Genomic DNA, 26,872 nt, shown 5'->3' with positions numbered 1-26,872 from the left:
TCTCTATTTGTGATAGCAGTCGAAGGGGCCTTTGATTACTTGATAACTACGATAGACATTCGTTTGCGCTAATCGAGATTTATCCACGATTATTGGTTGGAAGATATTTAGAAACGATCCGAGTCTACGGCACGATGAAACGGCTAGTGAGATCCAAAGAACCGCATTCGGAAGTTCTTGTCTCTTCCATGTTTCTCCACTATTACGTCCATTACAGTTTTCTTTCTTGTTAAAATGAACGGACAAACGCACCGATAAGCCAGACGATAAGAATCTTCGAATTACGATACGACTTATAAAGATTTATGTACATTAATTCGAGTATGTAAAATAAAGGGAAGAATAGATGATACGGAAAATATAATTAGTAAGTTTAATATAACGTGAAAAAATGCAGTGTGATTTACGAGGTTTCTTCGTTTTTCGTTATTTGCTTCCATTTCTACTATCGTGTGTATCAGTGGTTTGTAAGTCGAAATTTCAATCGTAGATGGCGCTTTTTTTCGGTATTTGCTTCCATTTCTACTCTCGTACGTACCAGTGGTTTATAAGTTGAAACCCTAATCGTAGATGGCGCTCGTGTTTCGATATTTGCTTCCATTTTTACTCTCGTACGTATCAGTGGTTTATAAGTCGAAACTAATCGTAGGTGGCGCTGTCTACTCGAAAGTTGTAAGTTTTAACCTGACCGTAGCTGTAAGGTTATGTGTTCATTGCTTCGTGCGATAGTGAAAGATTATTTCGGACAATGGCCAACGATCACGGAAACGACGAAAGAGGTAAAAAACGAAAGAGGAAACGATCTCAAATTCAGATGGCAAAAAAGTTGGCACGGCAACGAAATCATGGGTCCGACATAGACTCCGAGACTTACCAGTACATGGTGCACATCCTGGAGTTAATGAAAAGCGATTTCTCTACCACCGAAGAAAAATTGATATTTGTGAATAACGTGTACGAACAAACTCTTGGTCGAGAAGTCGAATATGCCCGGAATCAGGTTGGTTCCAGGATACTGGACTCGCTTTTAAAGTACGCGAGGTTAGAAACGATTGAGAGGTTAGTCGCTGCTTTCAAATCTACTTTACGACCTCTCAGTAGCGACACGTTCGCTAGCCATGTTTTGCAAAAGATCATAGTAGTTTGCGCCGATAGAGGAAACAAAACGACGATTTCGGGATCGTGCATCGAACGAGATGCAGATATCAATATAGAGGTTAAAGATTCGGAAATAGAATCTTACAACGGCATCGTGTTGAAACTAAGCAAATATTTTATCAACAATATAGAGGAGTTTGTATTCGATACGTATGCTAATCATGTTTTGAGAACTGTCATAGAATGTCTCGGCGGGCTGATTGACAAGTCTGACAGTAGTAGCGATAAAAAAAAGGTGATATTTGGCGAAAGACGATCGGTCATACAAGAGTACAAAGACTTATTATTCGAAACGTGCAACAGATTATACAGGTGGCCCCGGTTTCTAGAATTTGGTCAAGACGAACTTACATCTGGATTATTGCAAAGCGTCTTATATTCTTTGAACGGTACGTTTCCGGAATTGATGGAATCGTACATTAAAAAAATTACGACAGAATGTTTCAAGCCTGGAGAGGAGGAGCAGGAACCGTCCAACATTTTTCACGCAGAAAGTTCGACCAGATTGCTGGAGGCTTGCTTATCGGTAGCCAGTCCCAAATCTTTGTATACGATTTACGAAGAATATTTTTCAGGTAATTTGAAACGGCTATCGTCGATGCGGAGCACAAATTTCAGCGTACAGCGATTATTCGATCACTGTACCGCTAAGGAACATTTCGAACAATTATTCGAAGAAATTCACACGCATTTCACCGAACTCCTCGACACGGGTCATACCGGTGTTTTGGTTAGCGTGGCGAATGCATGTTTGAGACTGCAAACGAAACAAGGTGCGTTTGTAACTGATCTGTTGAAAGTTCTAGGGTGTGAAACAAACGAGAGACAGCATCGAATCGTGGCGTGTGTAGTTAGCCTAAGAACGTTCGAACATTGGGAAAATTCAGAAGGGAAAAAGGAAAACGATTTGAAACGTTCGATCAGCTTACACGGAAGTTTGATCGTACAGGACATTCTTAGGTTTAACAAACCCATAAAAATGGTTAATTCTTTGTTGGAAACAGACGTGGAGGAACTAGCGCAAATATTTGAAGATCCGAAAGGCAGCCGCATCGTAGACGCTTTTATGGACAGCAAATACATCGGCGAGAAAAGCAGGGAGAAGCTTGCGAAGAAATTGAAAGGATACTGGGCGCAATTAGCTCGCAGTACACACGGTTCCAGAAGCTTGGACAGAATATGGGAATGGGCGCGTATAAATCAGAGAACATTGATCGTGGAAGAGTTAGCAGCAGTCGGAGAATCTTTACGTTCGACCAAATCCGGACAAATCATGTCTAACAAACTAAACGTTCCGCTATTTACGAGAAACAAGAAAGATTGGATGGAAGCGTTAGGAAAGGAAGAAAAGACCAGATCCCTTTTTGTAGATATAATTGGGAATACGGCGAAAAAAGGGAAATAACGTTTTTCTATGAAATTGTCGCGACACTCGACAACAAATACCGCCACTCGACACTAACTTCGACCGAACGACGGTAGCGCTGTGGTTAGCGTTTTAGGTTACGAACGTTCGGGACCCGGGATCGGAAGAAAAAATGGCGCAGTACCCCAGCAGCAGCGACATCTACAGCCAGCAGCTACAAGTATCACGGACAACACTTTTTACACCTCAAAATCTTGTTGTTTATATTAATGAAATTCCTCCGTGTGTAAAAAAAAAAAAAAGAAAAATGTAAAGAATATAAACGCAAAAGAGAATAACGATGCCAGTGCTCGTTCTTTAAGCGTTATGACACAGAATAATCATGTATTTTCTTAATTTGTAAATACAATCTATAGAATCCATCATACATCCCTGCAACTTAATACAGCTAGAAAAACATACAACGATTCGTAGTCTAGATTTGAGCAAAGTCCTCTCCTAACGCGCGCACGACTGATAAACTCGTTTCATCTGCCGACTCGACAATGACTAGACTCGTAAACGTATACATGCGTTTATACACTGTTACGCGTATAAAATAAAACATCGTATTAATCTATCAATTGACTAGGAGAAAGATCGATAGCGCACTACTTTACGCGGTACATCGACTTCGGTAAAAGAAGAGGAAAATTGAATGTATTACGCCACGTTTCGTGTTACTTATATTACGGCTCTAAGACGAATGAAACAATAACGATCGTGGAACAACAACGGAAAATTATCCTAAACTTATTTCGATGAAACACGCGAAATATCCCCGCGTCAAAGGTAATCGTTTCTTCGTGCTACATGTTCGTAGAGACCTAGAGAGCGTATAACGTGTCGTCATTTTCTTTGTTATCATCTTTTGGTATTTTATCTTCTTGTTTCTTTGGTAGCGTAAAATCACGTAGTATCATAAAAATTACGTTTATGGGATCGTTTGCTGTTTGGGCGGCATTATTTCGTTTGTCTTTCAATTTTTATTCGTACCTTCGCCGTACGAAATATCGAAATATAGCAAGAATCGGCACTATTCTTATATTTGATATTTGCAATATTTAAAACGATCGTTTATTCGAACCATCTACGATCCGAAATATACATATATACACTTTGTATTATTTATCTCTACTTTGTCGCTTCGATCAAATAGCAATACAACAAACCGTTACACGTACTATCCTAGAGAAGAAATTCGACCAACGGTTACACCTACGATCATAGAGAGGAAAAATTTCCGTTTTATCCGCATCGCGTACTGTTCCCGTAACTTTGCATCTGTAGATACTGAAGGAATTGCTTTAACCATTTAGCTTGACGATGTTACCGACGAATGAATTTCGGAAAATATACGCAACTTTGCCTCGTAGAAGTATGCAACGGTGGTAGTAGTGTAGTAGAACAAAAACGCAACCGAGTGGCATATAGCCTGTACCAAGTAGCTAAACCAGTAGAAATGGGAAAGGGGCAGCGAAGATGTATGATTCGACATAGAGGAAGGAGCGTATGTATCGCGAGCGCGCGGTGTCTGGCGGTACGAACGCCGTTAACATTAACGCGAATCGTATTGGACCGGTCTAGTGAATCGTCGGAATCGATAATAGTTGCTGTCGTAACGTCACTTTCCTTTGGTCGCGCCGCTGGCCGGTATCGGTGCTGCGACGTTCGCCTCGTTCACGCTAGCGATTCTTGGCGGACTGCGAGACGCGGATCTTCGAGGTTCGCGAGGCGGAGGATTGTTACACGTCGCGTGGTGACCTCCGGCCTCCCAGTCTCGATGTTGACAAAAGGAGCCACAGTATCGCGCTATTCCGCAGCCACCGCACGTTTCCAACGCTGGTCTGCCACAGTTCCAACAACTCTGAAAACCGATTTGACGGTGCGAGCAAACGGTAGGATCGGCATCGCGACGACGAAACGTCACATATACTCACGGATCCCGAGACGGTTTGCAATTGCGTCGCTGCTTCCTTCTCGTCTTCGCTGATCGACGGAATCGAGTTGGAAACGGAATTGGTCGGTGTGGTGGCAACGGTCCTAGCGTTCGCATCGACCGCTCCATGGTTACCATGTACTCGAAGGTACGATCCTTGGCGAAGGCCGCCGCCGTGGTTTCTTTGAGACAACGGAACATCCAGCATTCGATGAACTCGTAGGCGTTCGTTCGCTCTAGACTCGGCTACCGCCACTCTCACGGCGCGCTGTACCTCGGCCATCACGGCCCTCTTCACGGCCTCTTCTAAAAAGACGAGCGAGAACGGCTGGATATTTCGCGTGTTCCATCGAAACGCGTTCGACAAATAGATTACATTCGGACGAAGAAAGAGAAAGAAAATACCAACCGTCTTTCCTCTTCACTTCCGCCACCTTATCCTCGATCGCTCTGATCGTCTGAGCCACGATCTCGCCGGATAATCGTTTCAAGCTACCCTCGCGATCGCCCGTCGAAGATTCTACCTGTGAACCGTTGGTCGATGACGGATTGTTACCGGCAACGGTGGTACCGGTACTGCCGCCATTCTGAGCCGGTACAGTGCTCGTGGCAGCTAAGGGAGGCGCCGGTGTCGACGCTGCGAAACATCCACGAGTCTGTAGTATGGCCAAAGCTTTCTTCGTCTTTTCCACCATACCGAGGATACAGTTCAACATCATATGAATGTTCTTCCATTCGTCGTCCAGGCTTCCGTTTTGCGTTTGCACGTGACTTATTTGTTGCTGCTGCTGCTGCTGCTGCTGCTGTTGTCGAGCCAGGTGATGAGGACCGGAGAACGCGTTCATCTGACTAATTTGCACGGAACTGGTCGGTATCGAGTTAGAACCGTCACCCTGGCCATGACCATGAGCGTGGCCGTGACTCTGACCGTGACCGTGAGCGTGACCGTGACCGTGACCGTGAGCATGACGATGTCCGAGACCTTGAATCGATCCACTCGACGAATGAAGCGGATGATACCAGCAATAAGGGGAGGAACCGTCGCCGGACGGTTGCTGTTGCGGTTGCGGCGGATGATGATGACTCCATGGATTCGTCAGTCTCTTTCCATAGACCGGAACGTCCTCGAGGAGAGCGCCACCGTTCTCGTAATACCTGCGATATTTCGATCAGCGATAAACGAAGTCGCGAACGCGACAACGAACGGAAAGAGGACGAACGAACGAGGAGACGATCGTTCCCAGAATCGTACGCCGTTGCGTGGTCGCGTACAGCTCGGAGGCGGAATGGAATCGTGAAAGCGGTGATGCGGAGCAAAGGGAGAATGTAGGCTGCATTGGTAGAACGTTGATAGGTAGAGGTACTCGAGGCAAGTTTGCCGGTAGTCGAAGGGTAGGGAGTAGGACGGCCGGGGTGTTCGAGAAAGGTGGTGCCCCGATGATATATGGAAACGTCAGGAGCAGACATATCGAGAGGAGGCCAGGCTGGCTGCGCCAACGCGCACGTCGCGTTTTGTCGCCTTTGGATTCGCGTCGCGTCGGCGCCCGTTTCTCCAGCCAGGCGAACACATCCTATTCCGACGGGAAATACCTAAACGTCCTTTATATACGAACGATCGATCGATTCTAGATCACGGTCGACCGCGATCGTCTATTTGCCGAAACATCGGAGCGTTGGCATCGCGCGGACGCGTGAAATCCTTCAGCGATCGATCGTTCGACCGCCGAGGGGATTCGATAAGCGAGCCATCGTTTCTCTATTGGTTTGCCAAACACGACTGAGAAATGCAGGCTCCTGGCCAAGATTTTACCGAAACCAGCCGTGCCACGCATCGCCGCTTTTGCGGCTTGGCAAACGTACTACGTACGCGCGCAGGTGCGTCGCGTTCGTTACTCCGTGAATTATCGTTATAGACGAGCAAAGATTTCGCGCGGTCGTGTTCGACCGCGAGCAATTTACGCGTGGCGATTTATACGTTGCCGATACGTTCGCAACGCGATCGCCGTTGCGCGGTTATCGCGCGTGGAAATCGATGGAAAAACGAATGAGACAGATCGCGCCGAAAACGATCGGTAACGCGACCCTAAACTTACGGTGTATCGGAGGCGCGTCGCTTCGGTGCGTGCGATGTGCCGCTGGAATAATGATGGAAACCGGGCGTAGCGTTGTTCGTGTGCTGAATGGCGCCAATACCAGGGTTCGAATTGGATCTGATGCCGTAATGAGCAGGGCACTGGTTGCCGCCGTTTCCACTCGCAGCTCCGTTACCGGCGTACTCCCCGAAGATCTCGACGTGGTCCGACGCAGTCACCAAACCGACAGCCTCCAGAACCGCCGCCTCGTTCGATCGCAAAAACTGCGCGCAACTCTGTGGAAAAGAGAAGCAAACGCGTATTTGATCGTTATCCGTTTTACGAATGCCGCCGACTCGAGGTGACGGTTGAGCGATCGATCGACTCGATTTCCTCGTACTCCGCTCGAAGGAGGAAAAGAAACGTCGATCGGCCACGATTCTTCGATATTTCCGAAGGCTGACGACTTTCGTACAAAGTTCGCAACTCGTTAGCCTCCTTTGAGCCGCGTACTCGTCAACCTAGGATTTATCGCTTCCAATATCATATCGGAGTTCTTCTCCGTCGGCAGGTTTCTTGCTTTCGCGACTCTCAATTAACGCGATCAACGATCGGTAAAGTTACGCGTGTAACAGCACGTTGGATCGAATATCAGCGGCTGTTCGCTTGCCGTACGAACGTAATACACAGAAGGAAAGGAACGAACGGAAAGGAAGGGTGACGGCTGGCGAAGGAATTAATCGTCGTTACCCCTCGTTCGATATTTTACCGCTAGCTGCCTCGAGAAATGTAAATCCTTCTTATTAATTTGCAATTCGTTACCACGCTACGACTCGCTCGTCCGTGTTCCTCGGTACACATTTTCCATCCTTTTGTCTTTCGCTGATCTCTCTTCTCTTTTCCTCTGTTCTCGCCTCCGGATTCGCCCGGTCGTCTTCCATTTTATTTTCGCCGTCTCGAGAGACAAGTACCAGCTGGGAACGGTAACGCGGTCGAAAATCTCTCTTCCGTTCATTTTTCCCACTGAACTTTATTCTTCGTCCTAATTCAGTCGGAATACGAAGTCCAATTTGCTACGAATCAGACTTACGTATACGCGCGCATTGTTCTTTCGCTTTGCGTAAATTTCGATCGTCGTTGCAATCGTCGAACGCATCGTAGTTTACGGCAGCGTTTGTTTCAACGTTTCTCACGTTGGCCACGGTTTTCGACTTTTTAATTCGTTAAGAAGGGAAAAACGAATGGAAAACACAGAGAAAGAGAAACAGGAAGCGAACAAACGACGTCGCTCGACGAATCCCGTTTTTCGTTAAGACGCCAGACTTCTCGCGTTGGTCTTTATATCTTCGATTCGGTCGTCTGTCTTTCCGTGAAACAGGCTGGCGCGCCTCACCCACGAGTCGCGAAGTAGCCTGGGAAATTAAAACAGGTCGACAGCCGGTCAGCCCGAGTTCTGTTGATTTTACCCGCTACTCCCGAACGCGTTTGCTCTCCTCCGCCTTCGTTGTGGAAAATTCAGCGACTGTGTGCGTGACATAACTCTAACCTATATCGAAGCACGGCTAGTCGACGGTAACCTTCGAGGCGTTAGAAATTTGGATCGGGAGGAAAAAATAAGGAAAATTTCTTTCCGCGCAGAGTCTTTCGCCAGCCGAGTACAAATCCAGCGGAACTCACTTGGTTGGTTGCTCTGGCAGCGTTGCTCAAATCTCTCTGCAGGGATGGCAATTGTTGCTTCAGATGCGGTAGGACGAAACCTTTCAGGGAATAGTTGGTCGCTTCCTGGAGGGCCGAGTGAAATTCCTCCGCGGTCATAGTGCCGCTCTACAAAGAAAAAAAAGTCGTCCGTATAGTCGGCTAATTGTCGGAAACAAGAGGCGAGGCGAACTTTACGTTTGTCACGTGCCACGATGTTTTACGATGTAGCACGGGTATAGCAGGTGTCGCGTTTGTGGAACGCACGCGAGCTTCATACGCGCCCGATCGCGTTATACGTATTCGAGATATTTGCCAGAGTTTGAACGAGCTCGAGACATCTCGTATCGTTTCGACGACCATGGCATTGTTAGAGCGATTTTCGTTCGTTCCTCTTATCAGAAGCGTTAGAATTTAATCTCGGAATTAAGATTAATAATCTGTGGAAGACACGATGTTTCTGTGGAAGAAACGATATTACGTGATATTTATTAAACAATTGTTACGGGAAATATAGGTGAGTGTCGTGGAACGTAGACAGTTGGCTGGTCATTCTCAGACTGACCGACTTGGTGACCCATGGCCCATGAAAAGGCTTCGAACCCCACTCTCTATGCAGTAACGAGTGTAACCCGTGTAGATGTCTGTGTGGCGTCACACGTGCCACGGAACCTTCTAGTAGCTTCCCGACGTGCCCGATGTCCTTACGCTTCTTCCGCCGAATTCTCGAAAGAGCATGCACGCGCTACGTCTGACGAACGCGCGCTAGCGAGGATATCGTTGGGCAACGAAGGGAAGAATCCGTTCGATCGATCGCCTCGTCTGTATGCGATTAATATCGTTGTATTGCAACGAGAAGAAAAGAGAAAAAAAAAAGGAAATGCGGGAAAAAGAAGAAAGAAAGAGAAGCGATTGTCTAGTTTCATTTGACGAGAACGCGTTGCGCGTTGTTCGTCGTCGCTCGGATCAACTCGCGTGTTACGTTCCCTTCGAGGCAACTTCGTCAGCCGATACGCGCGCGTTACTTATGCTCGGATCGGTTTACGACTACTCGCGATCGCGCATGCTACGACCGACTGGCAGGAAACACGCGCAGCCACGGATCGCGCTAGCTAAATTCGTAAGGTTGGCATGGACGATAGGAAACCAAAGAAGCGAGGAGAAGAAAACGTGTGACGGATTTACCAGAAGCGCCAACACCAGGGTAAGCACAGTGTCGCCGGTGTCAGGAGAGATGCCCGTAGCGAATTTCACGACGGTACCGAGCACGCTCTTGAGCTCACCGTGACCGGCGAAAACACCGGCGATGCATCTGTTGCCGGTGCTAGTAGCAGCGGTGGTGGTGCTGTTGCTGCCGTTGCCGTTCGACGGTGCGGGTACATCGCTTTGCTCTTCCGTCCTGCAGTTGGCCACGGATCCGTTGGCGCTTGCACCGCTGCTAACCACGCTGCCACTGCCACCGCCGGTACCGCTGCTTCCAGCGGATCCAGTCGCGTCCTCCGATTCGGGTTTGAGGTAGTGCGAGGGTAAAGGACTACCGCTGTCGGAGGACGCCGAGCAAACAACGATCGTTGTTCCTTTGTGATCTGTCCGAGGCGCGCCGTTGCTCTGTTTCGGTTGTCCGATTGCCGGTACCGCGGTTGAAATCTTTTGATGATGAGAGCAGGGCGAATGAACTTCCGGCTGAGCATCTTCTCGCGAGACCTTGTCCCTTGCTGCCGAGGACACTGAAACAAAATATTCGTTGGTTCGTTCGCCGCGCTGAAGGGAGACGGGATTCGCGCAAGGAGATCGTCAAAGGGAAAAGCTACGATTTGTTTCGTTAAAGTGGGGAGAGAGAGAGAGAGAGAGAGAGAGAGAGAGAAAGAGAACGTTTAACGCGGCAAAGGGACGGGGCGCCCGCAAACGTCCTTTGTGCTCGGTACATCCGGGGAACCGTCAACCACGGACCACGTGAAACGGGCAGGCGAATCGGCCACTCGTTTACAAACGCGTTGATAGGCGCACACACTCGCATCGGTGCGAGGCACAGATGCGCGTCAACCGTGTGCTCTGTGCGTGGGAGCAGCGGATAACATGCAATTACGGGCCGTGTCATCCACCTTGCCTTGTTCCCATTCCGTGTACCGCGCGTTATCTCGCGGAATGCCTCCGGCTTCGTGGTATGCGTGGCAAAGCCCGGCGTTCGAATACGTATGCCAATACCGAAAAGTTATACGACGAACGATCTCGCGTCTTGTCGTTTCGTGGCCCTGTCGTATCATCGTCTCGCGTGTCTAGCGCCAGAAATCGTCCGATCACGCAACCCTGACTACGCTTAATCGACAAAACGATATCCCTTGCCTTTCGTTTCTTCGCCTACCTTCTCCCTTCGCTGTTCGGCGCTCCGTCTCGCTAACGCGCATCTACGCCTCCGTCAGCGTGCAAACGCGAATCGACGCTAGGCGCGACGAACCGTGTAAAACAGAGGGAAAGGGTCAAACGAAAGAAGGTCGCCGCCGCTGCCGTGTCACTGCCACCTGACGTCGGTAGCCAACAGCTAATTACCTGTATCCGAACTCGGGCTAAACTACCTAGAACGCACCTTACGGTCGTCGTGCGACGGCATCGATCGCAAATCCAGTTCGTAATATCGCCCCGCCCAACGTCCCCCGATCGAAATTCTTCCTACGTTCGTCGTTCCCGAGGCGCTGAAAACGCGCAAAGGGAACAAGGAACTGGGAAAGAAAACCCGAATAGCGCGTGCATATTACGAAAAAATCCGCAAGAGAAAATAGAGCAACGAGAAGATTCGTGGACGACGATTCGTAGCCGTGAATTATTGGAAACTCTTGCGCGAAGCGGTTATCGACAGAGATCGGTTAGTTGGGAGAGAAAAGCGTTCCAAGAAACGCGTATCTCGCGGTAACAGCGGTGACGGCGGCGGCGGCGGCGGCGGCGGCGGCAGCTTCGGCAGCACCTGGAGCACACGGGAGAAGCAGCGTGGAGGCGGTTCGTTGTCTTCGTAGACGACCGTTGCACGAGTACCAAGGGAGATCGATAAAGCGCACGTGCTCCACTCGGCTGAGAGTCCCTGGGTGGAAGTAAGTACGCTGGGACTCAGCTGTCGCCTCCTAATTGCCGGGACAATGCAACAGATGGCTTTGATCGCAATCCCTTCCTAGCCGCACCCCATGCTCTCCTATTCGCCTCTCCTCCCTTCTCCTTCTCCCTTTCTTCTCTCTGCACCGCCGTCTCTTTCCACTCGTTTTTCCGTCTTTTTTCTCGGCCTGTCTCTGCCGATTTTCCGAATGCTCGTTCTCTCTTCGCCGTATCGTAAGCAACGAGGTGGTTACCCGCTGTAAGGTACGAATACGACGCGTCGTCCTACGGATCCAGCGAAATCCGATTTACTAACGCGAAGTTTAACGCGTTCGCGTTCGATTCGTATCCCGGAGGAAAGTTTCACGGGGAATCGCGTGTGTTACGTCGGCTGAAAAGAAAGATAGATGCGTTCTGTACGCCGTAAGCATATCCGGAAGAAGAAGGTGCGAGGATGGGAACGAGCGCGCGACTACGAGCCGTGGTACGGGTGACTACGAGCCGTGGTACGGGCGACTATCGCAAAATACCTCGAACGGCAGCGTCGGGGATGCCGACGGTGTACCGGATATGATATCAGCCTCGAGCAGAATCCCGCTGGAAGCGTTGGACGTGCCTTATCGCGTCTGGTCCAGGCAGTCAGCCGGTTCCACCAACAGACCTAACCAACACACCGAGGCCGACCAACCAACCACCCGGCCTCGCTGACTGTTCGCAGGAGTTTCCGCGTCGACCGTTCTACGATCACGCACACACGTTTCCGTTGGCTTACGGTGCACGTGCTCCACTTTGCGCCATCTTTTCTTTTTCTCGTTTTCTGCCCCCCCCCCCCCCCCCCCCTCCGCTCCTTCCGTACGACCATGCTCTTCCACGAGTAAACGCGGTCGCGCTTACGTCAAACTTACCGAACAGATTTCGGAGGAAATCTGGCACGCGTGTCCCCGATCATCCAACCAGACGTCGCACGCGTGTTCCACGAACTTGGCAGAATCGAAAAAACGATCGATTACGAATACGAGACAGTAGGATGGAACCCTGTTCGGACGAACGGACCGTGACGGGCCTTTGACGAGAGAAGCGGCGCGACCTTTTTTCCCCCAGCCCCGTTCCCAAAGTAGCTGCGGGCTCCAGTAGCCCGTCTGCTAGATAACCTGTTCGGTCTGAACGTACGATTCGAACGAGAGCACGGTCGCGGACTAGATATACGGGTACCCCTATGCAATATCCCGAACTAACGTTCGATGCGCCCACAGCTAACCCGACCGAACGTTTTCGCGCGCCAACGCTCGAAACACGCGCGGATGTATTCCTCCTTCTCCACTTTCCTTTCTCTTACTCTTTTTCTTTCTCTCTTTCTCTCTCTCTTTCTCTCTCTCTCTCTCTCTCTCGGACATCCATCGTGACCGTCCGTCTGGCGTACGAGGCGGCCGAGTGGTTAGAGCGCGTCTTTTGCTCACGGACCATCGCCACGGACTCGATCGGTCGAACGAAGAAAATAGAAAACAACGCACCCTTGATCTTGGTCTTGAGGTCGAGATCGACGGGAAAGGGATCGGCGTTGACCAGGACGGAAGACGCTGGCGCCGATAGATGACAAACCACGCCGGTAGATTGGTGCAGCGCAGAGGTGGCCGCTGGTGACGATACGTTCGGTACGGTGGTCGGTGGAGTGGTAGCGACGCTGGCAACTACGCCACCGGTACCGTTGACGATCGTGCTGGAGTTGGGCGGCGTTACGATGCTCGCGACGGTTGCCAGCGACGTCGACGTTGTCGCCGTCGTGGTCGTCGCCGTCGTGGTCGTCGTCATGCTCGTCGTAGTGGTCGTCGTCGTCGTGGTCGTTGTCTTGGTGGTCGCGGTCGTTGTCGTCGTTGGCGTCGTCATCGTTGTCGTCGCTGTCGTGGTCGCCGACGACGCTTCCGACGATTGTTGATAACCGAAGTATTCCTTGGCCTCTTCCTTCACCTTGTGCAGCGGAGTACTGGTAGTTGCCATTCCATCCTCCACCTTCATGCTCTCGTCACCCGACTTCTTGCCTGTTCAACATGCGATCCATTGATTCGCTATTTTTTCGACGAGCGCGCATACGCGTTTATTCTTACCGAAAAGCGGAAAAACAGCCGCGAGCTATCTAAGGCTAGATAGGCTCGGTCGGCGCGTGGAACGCGTTCGACAAAGCCGTGCGGAGATCGGAGAAGGAACCGAGCCGAAGATACAGGCGGGCGATCGCGCGTCCCACCGCGATTCGTATTTGATCGATTCGATTTCGCGATTACCTCGACGCGCCGTGTCGCATCGCGCCGTGCCTCGACGGTCGCATATTTCGCGTACGTGCTCAGCAACTAGCAGCCGACCACGCATACCGATGACCGATTTTAATGGAAGCGGCAGTTTTACAAACCAGCCGGGATCTATCGCGATTCGGCGATTCGACGACTCGCTCTGAATATCCAAATAATTGAACGTTGCAGAGCGGCCAACCGAATAAATAACGGCCGTTAAGCGCGCGATTAAACGGAGAATACAGGCACGATCGCCGTCAGGCGTTTCCGTTTCTCGAAACGAAACTCGTCCGCGTAAATTCCTACAACGTCGTTTCCGATCGTCGAGGGGAAAAAGGGAAGCCTATAGTCGCGATGTTTCGCGATTCGGAAAGTGGAACGTCGAAATGGAACCTGGAGCGTAGGTAACCGTAGACGCGGGACTGCCTTCGGGGTGGCACATGGTCTCGTTATTAACGCGAAATGCAAAGAGGAAACGAACGACGAAAGCGGCCGAGCGGTCGGTCGATGCCGCTTTTCTCCACGCGAATCGTAAAAACGATAACGAGCCCCCGATCGCGATCATCGGCCGAATTGCCGAATAAATTAACGGCATCGTCGATCGCCCGGAGCAAACTGCTTCCACGGCATAGAATTTCATTGAAATTAACACGGCGACGCCGGCGATCGACCTACGCGGCGCTTTAACGTCCGGGCAAAGTTTTCGAGCGTTGCAGAAAAGTAATTATCCGGATTAATTTCCACGTTGACCGTAACGAGGGACGCGCGGCGAGGTGGAATACCGGCGAGGATACCGGAGGTGGGAGCGGTTTGCGAGTCGCGCGTACCTCTCTACGGCAACGCGATGCCGCGTACGATTGCATATCGTTGGAAACGATATCGGTGCGTCGATCGGTTCACGAACGATATTCATTGGTGGATCGCGCGCGCGGAATCCTACGAACGCGATGGTTGAACGCGCCTCGCTGGAAAGCGCGTAACACGCTCGACCTGTCGACCGGCCTTTATCGCGACAGATGGCTCGGATAATTTTAATCGCCGTCACGGCCCATCTCTCCTTCTGTTGTTACAGATGTCTGCAATTTACGCGACCCGGTTGTCGCGAGTCGCAAGTGTTTCCACGTATATACGTATCGCTGGTCGACTCTGTCGAGAGCGATTAGCTCGGAAAATCCAGGCCGAGTATTCGTAGCTGGCCCTTTCGATCTATCGAATATCGCGAGTCGACGCGGGTGGAATCGATCGGCGTTTCGCAAAAGCGAGAGAAAAGAGAGGAAGAGGGAAGAGAGAAGGAAGAGGGGCCGGGGGTAGATGCGCGGCCGCGGCAATTCGTTAAGACGCTTAGTTAAGCAAACAAGAGCGCAGAGTCGGTGGGAAACGATATACGTGCCATGGCAGAAAATCCAAGGCTCTACCGTCGGTAATTGCGCGCAGCTGTGTTGCGCGCACGGGGATACGAACGCGAGCTCACGTACGCTTTTTTTCCCCGATCGAACCGCGCCGCGTCGAAGGATTCTCGTTCGCGCGACCCTTTGCCGCCGAACGTTTTCCCCGCTACGCTTTCCCTGCAGAGAGCAACGAGCATCGAACGAGCGAAGGGCGCGTAAGTCCTTCCGCGAGATAGCTGAGAAGACAACGCCGACGACAAAGAGCAGGTTTGGATCGATCGCGAACGCGTTTCAAAGGAAACGACTTCGCCATCGCGGCAGACTGCGCTTGTGTTTATACATATGTCCTGCACATGGTACGGTGCTCGTCGGAGAGGAGATGGCGCACGCCCGCGCGGCCGGATAGGAACGCAATTTCCAATATTAGAACGGGCAACCAAGAGGAAGCTGCCAGGCAACCGGACCAGATGTCTGCCGTACTGAAAGACCGCGTCGCGTACGTTTGGCTTCCTTTCATTACAAAAATGTCACGCACAGCCATCGTGTGTCTTCTTGCTCGCACCGGCCTTTGACGGAGGCGCTTTCCCCCACTCTTCCGCCCGCCTCCTTCACCCTCTTGTTCGACCTCTGTGCGCGTCATCGCGTAACGAAGAATCGCCGCGGAGCACACGATCGAACGGCATACCTTTGTCGAAGGCAAATCTCGAGCGGAGGTTGCCGAAACGCGACTATCACTTTTCCCACCGCAAAACGCTCGTTTCGCCGCTGGCAAGAACCTCGGCCGGGGCAACCAGTTGCGAAGCTCGAACTCGTTCGCGTTACGAAGATGTCACGAGCAGACAAAGGTCGCGTTCAGCTCGGCATTTGACGTTTCGCTCGTTGCGCTCGCCCACCTATCCGGCTTCACGGTCCGCTCTTCGCCCGGGGAAAGCCACGAGAAATTGCGGTGTACCGAAAAAAGTGCGCGTGCAGCGAATTACGCGTTTACCAAACGTATCCCCCTTCCCTAACCCGTTCGGTATCTCTGTTATTTCAGCAGGATTTCTTCTTTCGCAAGACTTTTTATTATCATCGTCGACACATTGTTGCGCGCTTAATCGATTTGCCCGCGTTTTCCTGCCGCACCTCGCCGAGAAAAACTTCGTCCAACGACAAGCGTGCAAACCGGCCATCGTTGCGAACACCTACCACTCGCCGCTCTGTAAAAATCATCGATTTTCTTCGAAGCGTCCAACTTGTCCACGATGGCTGACCAGGTCCGTCGATCGGCACAGGATACGCCAGGTTTACCAGGTAGCGCGGCTAGGGTCGAGCGGCCAAAGAGCAAAAGAAAACGAGAGAACAAGGCTGGCAGGGAAAGGAAAAAGAAGGAGAGAGAGAGAGAGAGGGAGAGAGAAGGCGCGCAAGATTAATAATATAGGAAAGCCAAAGCTATGCCACCCTCCGACGAGCTTTCCTCTGCCTCACTTCTGTTACCAACAGTTAATCGATATAATACTTGAGATGAGAGTATAGCGGGCCAACGCTAGCGCGTGTCTCGTGCTGCTACGTATGGACGCACACGCGACTGAATTTGCGTCCACGAGCACGACCGATCGCGTTTCCGTGTTCGCCGCTTCCCGTTATCCACAAACGTCCATTGCGTGTTAATCGGATTCGCCGAGTACGCCAAGTCGATGGCTCTTCCCCGATCGATCGATCGATCGATCGATCCGGTTCATAGTGCAACGTGCACGCCACGCGTTAAGCTACCAACGTTTCGCGATCCGATTCTCCGATTCTGCGTCGTGAATCGATTTCTTTCGAAAACTCGGAATTGTCGCTACAGGAACGACAGCGGAAATTTATATGGAAAAGTTGCGTCGTTTCATTCGCTTCGAACGCAACTGGCTGCAACTTTTCTCGTTCTAATGTTTACGACCTCTGGAAGAATTTAAAGCGTCGCTAATCGAAAATCGGAAGAATTTAGTCGTCTGCCGAGGTGCCGGGTTCGAGCTCGAGCAACGGGTGTGCGCGAATATCGCGTATCGTTTGATCGACGGCGAAATGGTTAATGGTCGATGGTTAATCGCGAGCAGGTACGCCATCGATTATTGACAAATATCGTGCGAAACGATGCACCTGGCGCTTTTCCTGCTTCGGTTTTCTACTCACTGGTAGCCTATCTATTTCGTTTCTCGAAAAACGACCGAGTTTCCTCGAGCATCGGTTCGGCTGGTTACCTTCCGCCGTTCCTCTCTTCCTTTCGTTCGACACACACGTGCGCGCACGAGACTTTCGTCCGTTTACTTCGACGAGAACGGCCTTACGACGGTCGTGTTTCATCTTATTCGTATTCCGGACAGTTTCGTCGTTCTTCTCTTTTTTCCATTGGACCGCGTTGCTTTGCCGTCGATGCGAAACGCAAAGTAGTTGGCTTTTTAAATAGATTCGAACTCGTCGAACACCGTCGAGCATTTGAAATTTACTCGTCTCAAAGCTACTAGAATCGAGAAGATCCGCCTACCTCTTTCGATCACCGATCGAGGGCTTTCGGTCCTGTCAGCCTGACGATCGACCTTCGGGAAATCCAAAAGGGCTGCAGCGCGAAACGGACCGCGCGATTTCTCGATCGTCGACGTCACCGTCGGTCACCGGCGACACCGATCTAGCGAAATCGTCGCGATCGGCGCGTGACCACCACGACCACGCGTTTCATCGCGTCCACCGTTTCCCTTTGCAAACGATCGCGAACGATCGAACGACGACAGCAGCGGTAGAACCGCGAGGCGCGAACAGAAGGTGAAGAGCGGAGACAACGAGGAAATTTCGCGGGCGAGAAACAGAGCGTGCGCGATAGGAAGGAACGCGAAGCACGGACGGCTGTCGCCAGCCGACTGAACGTCTCGTCGCGCCGGAGAACTGGAAGAACGGCGCCGACCGGAGGTGGACGAGGAAGAGAGGTGGTGGCTTGCAATCTCTACCACGCAACCTCTACTCTCGCTCCGTGGCTGCACCGGCAATTCTGCCATCCACCGTCCTCTGGACCATCGAAACAATCGGCCAGGAACAGGCGGGAACCGAGAGATACGCGACACTCGCTACGATCTTCTCGGTTTTCCATTGAAATTTTCATCGACTGGATCGTAACGGATCCAAGAACTCGCCACCACGGCCGATGGCCGGTGATCGCAAAACTAAATTCAAGGTAGACGTACTTACGCGTTTGAAAGCTGCGCGAGCGAACCGCGGTAATACGGCCGGTATATATATGCACGCGTGGTTATCGTAAACGGGCTAGTTTGCTCTTGACGCGTCGATATATTCTCGCGAAGAAAGTCTCTGCGGTTGAAACTGAGAAATAGCTCGCCATCCTCTCGTCTTCCTTTCCTCTTATTCTCGCGACGATCTTCGTACGTCGCGCCGTATCTCTCCGATCGACCAATTTTTTCGGTCTCGCGCGACTCGCGTACCACGTGACCGAACCAGAAAACATCGCCGGTAAAAAGGTATAATCGGAAGAAAGAAGAGAGAGAAAACGAAGGATCGTCCTAAGTATCGATTCCGCTTCTATCGATTTCGAACGCGTACACGTGTACATCGATCGGACATTCGATATCGTGATCGATCGACTCTTCGTTTAGAACGTGACAACAACGCTCGCGAACGCTTCAAACTTGTAAGTATCGTGCACGCAATCGAAATCCGTGACCATGGCCACGCTTCTCTATACTCCGGACCAACGCCAACTACCTATACGCGTATGCGCGCTAGATAGAATATCTCTCTATCCCTGTCCCTGCCCCTGCTTATCGGCACGAATTCATGCGCGACCACACCAACACACGCGCGCCGCTCTACCGGCCTATTATACGTATTATTAGCACTCCGTCACGGTCCTGTCATCGGCATGTACGCTCCTCTACGTGCGCGCGTCATCGCGCCGAAATTCCTGAATAACCTCTACACCGTTTTCCGTACCTCTATCTTCCGTCAATTTTCAACGGGCCCCGTTTCCCACTTTTCCTTCCGTATCGAACAAAGATCGTCGCCTCGAATCCGTACGACGTAACAACGAGTCGTCCCTCCAATCGTAAGAAATCAGAGTCGCATATATCGTTTCTCGATGCTTACCGGCTCGCGATTATTCGTAGAGAAATGATGAGCACGACCGTTAGTGGAAGAAAGAATCGCGTCGTGCCCGATAATCGGACGTGTTATTGCTATTCGCGCGCGATTGAATTGCGTTAGGATTTCGACGCAAAGTTCGATACGTCGGACGAGTAATCGTAAGTTTCAGCGGCGGCTGATGCCGTCATTCGCAGGCAAACGAATCTTGCGTTTTACACGCCGATTGGAACGTACCGATGCGCGCACTCGTAATTTACGACTTATCGGCTCTGATCCGAGTAATTTTCGCGCTTGTGAAAATTATACCGACGTAGCTCGTGTTCGTCCAACGAATTTCCTCTCCTCGCCCTCTCTCGCTCTTTCTCTCTCTCTCTCTTCGTTTATCCCTACCCACCACCTCCCCTTCCCTCTTTTCGCTATCTCACTCACTCTCCCTTCCACCATACCGTGGAAGTGACGCACAAAATCGCGCTGCCGGCACGGGCTGGCTTGTACCGAGATGTCGATACCACGAAGAGCGGATGTCAATAGCACGAAGTCACTCCTTTCGCGAGAGAGAAACCGCGTCAGCCGATTTTACAGCATTTTCGCGGTACTGTGTAGAAAAACGCACAACCGTATTGTTGCTCGATCGACGATCCCCCGATCGGAATATGCGTTCGCGTAGCTATCCGCGAAAATCGATCGCGCCACGAATCCAACTTGCGGGATGAAAGGGCCAACTTTTTAACGAAAACTTTTCCAAACCTTAGTTTTCTAAGCTTCTGGAAACTCGTGTCAGCTAGAAGCTGCACGCCGCGCCGCTCGTTCGCCGGATCGACCCTCTTGGAAACGTTCGATCCGGACCACTGTTTCTGACACCCTTCATCGAGTTAACGGGTATGCCTCGGTCGTGCTTTTCTATTACTTTGCGCCGCTCAAAAACGGATTCCGCTGTGTCCGTGACGCAGAATTATCAAGATCAAGTACAGTCTTGACGACAAAGCGTTGCACCACGAGTGCTGGTGCATGCAAACTATCGCGACACCGAAATTTCCATGTCTCTCGCACTTTACGACTCTTTCCATGCCGTGCCGCTCTCAACAGATTCAAAGAGGCTGCTTCTCCGAATAATTACACGACTAGCATCGTTGTGTCTCGCGTTCACAAAGAACGCGTATTGTATTACGCTACGTATACTTGCTATACAGTCTGGCTGCTATACAGTGTGGCCGCGGTAAAAACGAGAGCGACTATCGAACGAAACAGGTGAGCCGGATAAAATTAAACAGCTGTTTCCTCGTTTTACCGAACCATCAGCAGCTTAGCTTCTTCTTCCTGGGCTCGCGTCCCTCTTCCATCCGGATATATCACGTATCTTCTATTCGTTTGCTTATGGTTTGTCCGACTGAATCATCGTGAAGCTCTTGAAATTCTCTCGCGTGAAATCGATTAAATCAATCGATTCGTTGTTTTAAAATGTGCCTACGGTCATGTCGTTTAAACCTTTTCTATGTGTCTTTCATTCTATATCTTACGATACATCTTTACCGTAGTAAAATATTCATTTGAGTGTTGTTTCGAGTATCGAATTGTTATTTGTTCATACAATGTAAGAAGTTGAATCGAGCATCGCGTAGTGAAAAATTGTGCTCGGAAAATTTATCATCTTATTTTAAAATGCCGAAACGTCCTCGAAAATGGAATAGAGCGAGAGAGAAGGCGAGAGAAAGAGAAATTGAGAAACGGATAGAAAACAGCTGAGACGCAGCTGGTTTCTGGCATCGCGACGGCTGGCGTCTTCCGCGCGAAGAACGTCGCGCCTGCCTTCTGTATATACGTGCATATGTGTGACGTGTGTGTATAGTACAAACCATCCATGGTAGAAAGCAGAATCGAAATCGCTCCTCAAAAAACATATTTAGAGGAGAAACAATAAACGATTTTGAAAAGTTTTACAATTCGTGTCAGAAATACGAATGAGAAAAATATAGAAAGAACATTTATGTAAAAGGCAGAGGAATGTTTACATTAAAAAATTAACATAGATGAATTGATTCCGTTAATAAATTTCACTTCAAAAAATGGCCTGTTTTAACGTATATTCTTTCAATAGCCCGTACCTCTAATGGACTCGTTGCTTGTCATGGTCCTCATCGGCACCTGTTATGTATAAGTAGAAACACCGTCCTAACTATTCGAGTGTCGATATTTGATACGACGTATTGTGCGCGATAATTTGCAACTGCTGTGTAAACTGGCTTCGTCTATTAATCCTAACGATATTCGCGCGCGAGACGTCCAGCCAGACTTTCTTGTTCACATCTTTACCGACATCTCTGAGCTTTAACGAAAACTACGAGTCACCGGTAAAATCGATGCCGTTCGAACATATTTCCGATTATTTCGTTTCGTTAGAAAATATACCACTCTCCTCGCAATCTATCCTATAACACGCATTGTACTTACCGCTACGAAATGATCGACTCTTCTACAGTGTACAAATAATACTTTATTATTTCGTCGACACTGACAAAATTCACAGATTTGCAATTTACAAATATGTATACGGTTGCGCGTACATCTACTTTTGTACGTTGTGTATAATCGAAACTTTCCAAATTTTCATAGCCGGCTGCCACCGATGGAACTAAACCGTTATTGTCGGCTAACCATTTTCGCGATAACGTTAACGTATAAAATATCAATCTTCTCTTTCCTCCCTTTTTATTATCGTTATTTTTTCTTTTTTTTGAGGATATTCTTCTTTTTTGTAGTCTTCTAATTTTCTAACTCTGGAACAAATGCTTTAACCAGTATCGGACGTGCAGGACGAAGTTTCGGCGTTACTGTGATCGTTGTTGCTCTCCGTTGATGAACTATCGTTGCTCTTTATTCGTCGTTTCCGCAGCTTTGCAAATTGAAACTCCTCAACCGGCACTGTACATCAACAATTGAAGTCGGTATTAGTTTCGTTTACGTAATTAAATAACGTATTCGGGAAAAGGAACGACCTCGTATACCCTAACGAGTGGGAAATAGATCCAAGTAAATTACGTCTAACAAAATCGAAATATAACATCTGTATTTTTTTCTTTTGTTTTTTTCGTACTATCTCTAAAATTCATTTCATTACAGTGTAACTCTTACGTTACAGCCATAGCGAACCGAAATCGCTTTAAACCAACTCGTCAAGCGATACCTTTCTGCTACATTTCGATATCTAACACTCTGCTATCACACGCATCTATCACATACTATGGCTGTAACATGTACATAGTTTTACGCTAACAATGCTTAGAAAGGAATTACCTATGTACCTTTCTACCACAGGACAATAAATACTGACTTAATTGCTTAATATATATCAAAGTGTTGCGTCTCATTGGCGAACCGTTCGACAATAAGACACGTGTGTTATTTACGATACTTTTCATGTTTCTTCAAATTTACAGAAATTTCATTAACTTTATGTACTACACACATACACATGTATATATATATATATGTGTGTGTATATATATATATATATATATATTTCAATTCGGTGTAGAAGTCGCCACGAAACACATGCGATGTATATTATACGAGTATAAAGGATTTTTAAATAAAAGTGTTGCATCGACCAACTGATCACCTTCTACTGATCAACTTCGTATTACAATTTATTTATCAAAAAGGATTAACATTGTTGAATATCTTCGCTTATAATTGAATATGTATAATGGCTGTCATTATACTTCATTTATTCACTCATAATACTACATACTAAAATTTTTGTCTAACTGAGCGAAGAACATTAAAAATGGTTGTACAGATAAGTACACATATCACAAATACAAATGTCGAATCTCAATAATTAGTTCGTTTGGTTCAGCGAATGATTTTAAAAAAATTTTAATAAAGAAAATAAAAAGAACAAAAAGTAGAAGCATCGTAAAACCTTAACGACGAATAACTTGTCACAATGTAAGTAAATTTCTTATACGGTAATACGATTACTTGTACTGCTAGTTTGGTTACCATCAGAATCTGGATCTCGATCAATAACAGTATTAGAGGCGCTTGGTAGTGGTACTATTTCAGGTTCAAGCGGTTTTACAGGGCAATCTACATCTTCGACGATTACTTCTTCCGCTAAACTGCTTCTTACCGCTTCTATGTTAACAAAATATATCACGCTAACATATCATCAACATACCATTATTCACATGTATGTTTTTAAAATAGATTACACATATATGCTTACCATTAAATGCTTGTGGATATTGCTGACTCAGTTTGTTCTTTACGATACGAATTCTTTTGAAAATATAATCCAAATCTCTCTTCATTTCCACTAATAATGTTGTGTGTTTTTTAAACTCATTGCCAGCAGTCTTAAATCTATTTATCGACAACTGATTGCAGTTGGTCAACATCTCGTTGGTTTTTTCAAACCTCTGCAACCTGTGAAGCAATAACTTAATACATAACAGACACAGTAAAAAGATATTGCATATACACTGGTACTTGAACAAATATTTGGAAAAGTATTCTTACATTTGCTTTTGTGCTCTTATCATAGATTCTACATCCTGTTGATCAACAATTCCAGCCAAACCCTGGATAAATACCTCTGGCGCTGTATAGTTTTGAAAGCATTCAAAACTTCCGGTATCAGACTCTGGTGTACCTTGTGCCGTTGCCATCTTCTTTCTTTTTTTTTTTAAATCTCATATAGTATAAATACGATATTTGCTCGTGTACAATCTTAACGCGACCATGTCTTTCTGCCTCAATCAAGTACTCTAATCATATTGCTTCTTTCTATAATAATTTACACGGTAGAGTGTACATTTTATTTTTATAAATCTTTATCGAGTTCGCAATAATAATTGTAGAGAAACAATGTTGACATTATTATGAACTAATTATAAAGGATCGAACTGTAGTTAAATGATGAATTTATAGACGAGTAAGCAATGTAATAACATAAGTTTTGTTTGCTTAAAGTTGTACGTCTTTTTTTTTCAGAACTTTTGTCACATATTAACTCGACGTTAGCACGATATATACTAAACACTACATGTGTAATTACTGGAACTGCTCGTTCTTGCTGACTTGCTGATGATCGATGATACATTTACCATTGTATTTACATGGCAGAGACGTCACGTTTCAATTTTACACAAAATCGAAGGAAATAATTTTTTAACAAATAACTTTAATGTTCGCTTTTCAACATGATTTTATACAATCGAATTCACTGTGTTTTCAACTGAACTAAATGTAGTACGTGGCACGATAGTACATATTAAACAAACCACACGCTTCACCTTCAACAGCTGTTCGAAGTCAAATGTTTTCAAGAAGGTTGGTAGAAGATTCAGCATTCAAATTTCCACAGTGACTGTTGTATCCCAAACCGAAGGTTCGGAAATCTTGTGCAGCAAATAATAATTCGAAGAATCACTTGTGTCTTTCGATTCGGAATGGCACAAAATATAAATCCATTTTATTCGTCTCAAAATACTCCGAGTAAAGCTGCAGAGGAAAAACAGAATATACCAAAAGACAAGCATGCAGTTAGTAAACGGTACGCCAACTTTTTCGAATATTTAAAATACACAACTGATCTTGCTCCTATATATTATTTATTTAATATCATTTTTTTTTATCTATAGCCATCCCAGATTCTTTTCACTTTATACTAAGAATTTCATATAGCAAATACGTATCTTAATGTAATAGTAATAGAATACATAACCTATTTACAATGTTTGAGCGATTGATTTAATATTAGCTGGTTCTTAGATTACATATAAATATCCTCGAGCATAATTATATTTTATGCTAGATTTATCCATACAATCGACTTTTTCCTATGATATTAATAAGGCCAAATATATGCGTATAGATTGCAAAAGGAACTCATGGTTTTGATGACGAGCACAGAAAAAGGTGTTTCTGCCTTTCCAGATGGAGAAAATTTATTCAAATGGATAGGAACTATTACGGGACCAAGGGATACGGTAATAATTGCTCTATTCATAATGAAAATAGTAATAGATACAAGAGAACTTTTATTTTCATTTATTGTTGCAGGTTTATGCTGGTCTTACATATAAATTAACTTTAGAATTTCCCCATAGTTACCCATATAGTGCTCCAATTGTACGTTTCGCTACTCCTTGTTTTCATCCAAACGTGGATGCAGTGGGTAATATTTGTTTGGATATATTAAAAGAGAAATGGAGCGCTTTATACGATGTGCGTACTATATTGTTATCTATACAATCTCTTCTTAGTGGTAAGTAACTTTGGATCGATGTTATGCAAAATGCTGACAAACAAATATCACAAACTCCGTTCCTTCTTTTAGAACCTAACAATGAGAGTCCCCTCAATCCACAGGCAGCAAAACTATGGAACGATCAGACAAAGTATAAAAAACATTTAACAGAAGAATACCACAGAACTTTGAATCGCGATCAACAAGATTCATGATAAGGGTATTTTTATAATGATCATGGCTTGTTCATTATTTTTATTTCTATCAATGTTACATCTAGGTATAAGATATAGAAAAACGAACTGCACCGAATTTATGTACTTCATTATAGAAAATTTCATCTCCTATTATCTTTTGCACTCGTATACCCTATCATGCAAAAAGGACATATAAACACACTTTATATTGTTCATCGCGATCATATTTGTTATATAATTTCGTCAGTCTGTCTTGAAAATGTATAGAAATTTGTATAATGCTTTTAAGACTGTATGCGGATTAAACATTTTTATATCGTCAATTTGTATCAGAAGCTTTTATTTATTTTTATTTTTATTTTTAATATATGGTACATTGGATATATTTTACGGTTTCCATGCATACGAGTGACAGTGATCATTGACGTTACATTATCGATAATTATTGTATATTTAAAAAATAAATATTTTAAACACTAAAATTATGAAATTCATTATACTTTCGCAAACTGTTTTGTTCAAAAATAAATACGTAACGATTTTCGTACGTTTAAGTAAAGTCGTACTATTATATAAAACTGTACTTAACTGATTGATGTTAGTCATCTTCAAAGTAATAGATATTATTATTTTACCAAGTATAATAAATGATCTGTTATGAGCAATTGTAACAATATAATTAAAATGTAATGCAGAAAAACAGTGAAGCATCCTAGCCCCGTTATTTTATGAGAGCGTTGAATTATCAAATATACATTTTCGTAAAAAAAAAAAAATGGAACATAAGAAGAGTGTATTAGTCTCGAACGTACTCGAAAAGTGTGAAGTACTTTGTAATAACACCATGCAAGTATATATTATTGCCTGATATTTTTTCTTCTCAACATAATATACACGCTGTCGTTAGAATTATCCTTATGCCATAGATACTATAGTATATATGCGAATTTGAAAGTCATCTATTTTAAATATTAAAAACATCAATAATTAATAATAGTTACATAAGCGCGATGCTTGAAGAAGGAAAATAAGAAGTACATGTTTAGAATGAAAAATATTTTAGAGCAACGTGAGAAGTTTAGGAAGAGCGAAGAATATCAAATGTCCTATATTAATTATTTATTGAAATACATCTATATAGATCCGACGCTTTGTTCAAGAAGATACTACACGTTCAAAATATCACATTGCCGAATCAAAGTACCAAATGCCCAATCATATATATTATTTACAATTTTACTGTTTCATTTATTTAGTAAGTATTTAAATGCATAGATTCTTAAGAAAGTTTA

The 26,872-nt window shown here is 46.6% G+C and overlaps 4 protein-coding genes across 8 annotated transcripts; 2 read left to right on the top strand and 2 right to left on the bottom strand.

Annotated features, from left to right (window-relative positions):
* The first annotated feature begins 598 nt into the window (after positions 1 to 598).
* LOC117232012 (nucleolar protein 9) lies at positions 599 to 2,951 on the top strand. The gene has a single exon (XM_033491099.1). It carries the CDS (start codon positions 749 to 751, stop codon positions 2,561 to 2,563), a length of 1,815 nt encoding a protein of 604 aa, XP_033346990.1. The 5' UTR covers positions 599 to 748; the 3' UTR covers positions 2,564 to 2,951.
* On the bottom strand, positions 2,881 to 21,713 carry LOC117232007 (protein CBFA2T1-like). Of its 5 annotated transcripts, none has more exons than XM_033491078.1 (8): positions 21,233 to 21,713; positions 12,862 to 13,386; positions 9,455 to 9,996; positions 8,252 to 8,398; positions 6,596 to 6,870; positions 4,912 to 5,657; positions 4,504 to 4,808; positions 2,881 to 4,430 (listed from the first exon to the last, which is right to left on the bottom strand). In XM_033491078.1, the coding sequence occupies exons 1-8, from the start codon at positions 21,264 to 21,266 to the stop codon at positions 4,188 to 4,190; spliced, it is 2,817 nt and encodes a 938-aa protein (XP_033346969.1). In that variant the 5' UTR covers positions 21,267 to 21,713; the 3' UTR covers positions 2,881 to 4,187. The 5 variants fall into 5 exon arrangements, with proteins under 5 accessions (XP_033346969.1, XP_033346972.1, XP_033346973.1 ...); XM_033491081.1 differs by lacking the exon at positions 21,233 to 21,713 and adding an exon at positions 19,878 to 20,200; XM_033491082.1 differs by lacking the exon at positions 21,233 to 21,713 and adding an exon at positions 19,365 to 19,386.
* A 142-nt stretch (positions 21,714 to 21,855) lies between these two features.
* LOC117232027 (kxDL motif-containing protein CG10681) lies at positions 21,856 to 24,228 on the bottom strand. Its single transcript, XM_033491128.1, has 4 exons — positions 23,652 to 24,228; positions 23,359 to 23,558; positions 23,133 to 23,267; positions 21,856 to 22,049 (listed from the first exon to the last, which is right to left on the bottom strand). Exons 1-4 carry the CDS (start codon positions 23,798 to 23,800, stop codon positions 21,919 to 21,921), a joined length of 615 nt encoding a protein of 204 aa, XP_033347019.1. The 5' UTR covers positions 23,801 to 24,228; the 3' UTR covers positions 21,856 to 21,918.
* Positions 24,229 to 24,519: 291 nt separating this feature from the next.
* Positions 24,520 to 26,134, top strand: LOC117232028 (ubiquitin-conjugating enzyme E2 C). The gene is made up of 4 exons (XM_033491129.1): positions 24,520 to 24,687; positions 25,009 to 25,123; positions 25,197 to 25,401; positions 25,474 to 26,134. Exons 1-4 carry the CDS (start codon positions 24,584 to 24,586, stop codon positions 25,596 to 25,598), a joined length of 549 nt encoding a protein of 182 aa, XP_033347020.1. The 5' UTR covers positions 24,520 to 24,583; the 3' UTR covers positions 25,599 to 26,134.
* The last annotated feature ends 738 nt before the right edge of the window (positions 26,135 to 26,872 follow it).

The sequence above is a fragment of the Bombus vosnesenskii genome, unplaced genomic scaffold (assembly GCF_011952255.1).
Source record: "Bombus vosnesenskii isolate JDL3184/JDL3185 unplaced genomic scaffold, Bvos_JDL3184-5_v1.1 scf7180000013277, whole genome shotgun sequence".
Classification (NCBI taxonomy): domain Eukaryota; kingdom Metazoa; phylum Arthropoda; class Insecta; order Hymenoptera; family Apidae; genus Bombus; species Bombus vosnesenskii.
Note: the sequence above shows the minus strand (reverse complement) of the source record. Positions and strands in the feature narration are given on the sequence as shown.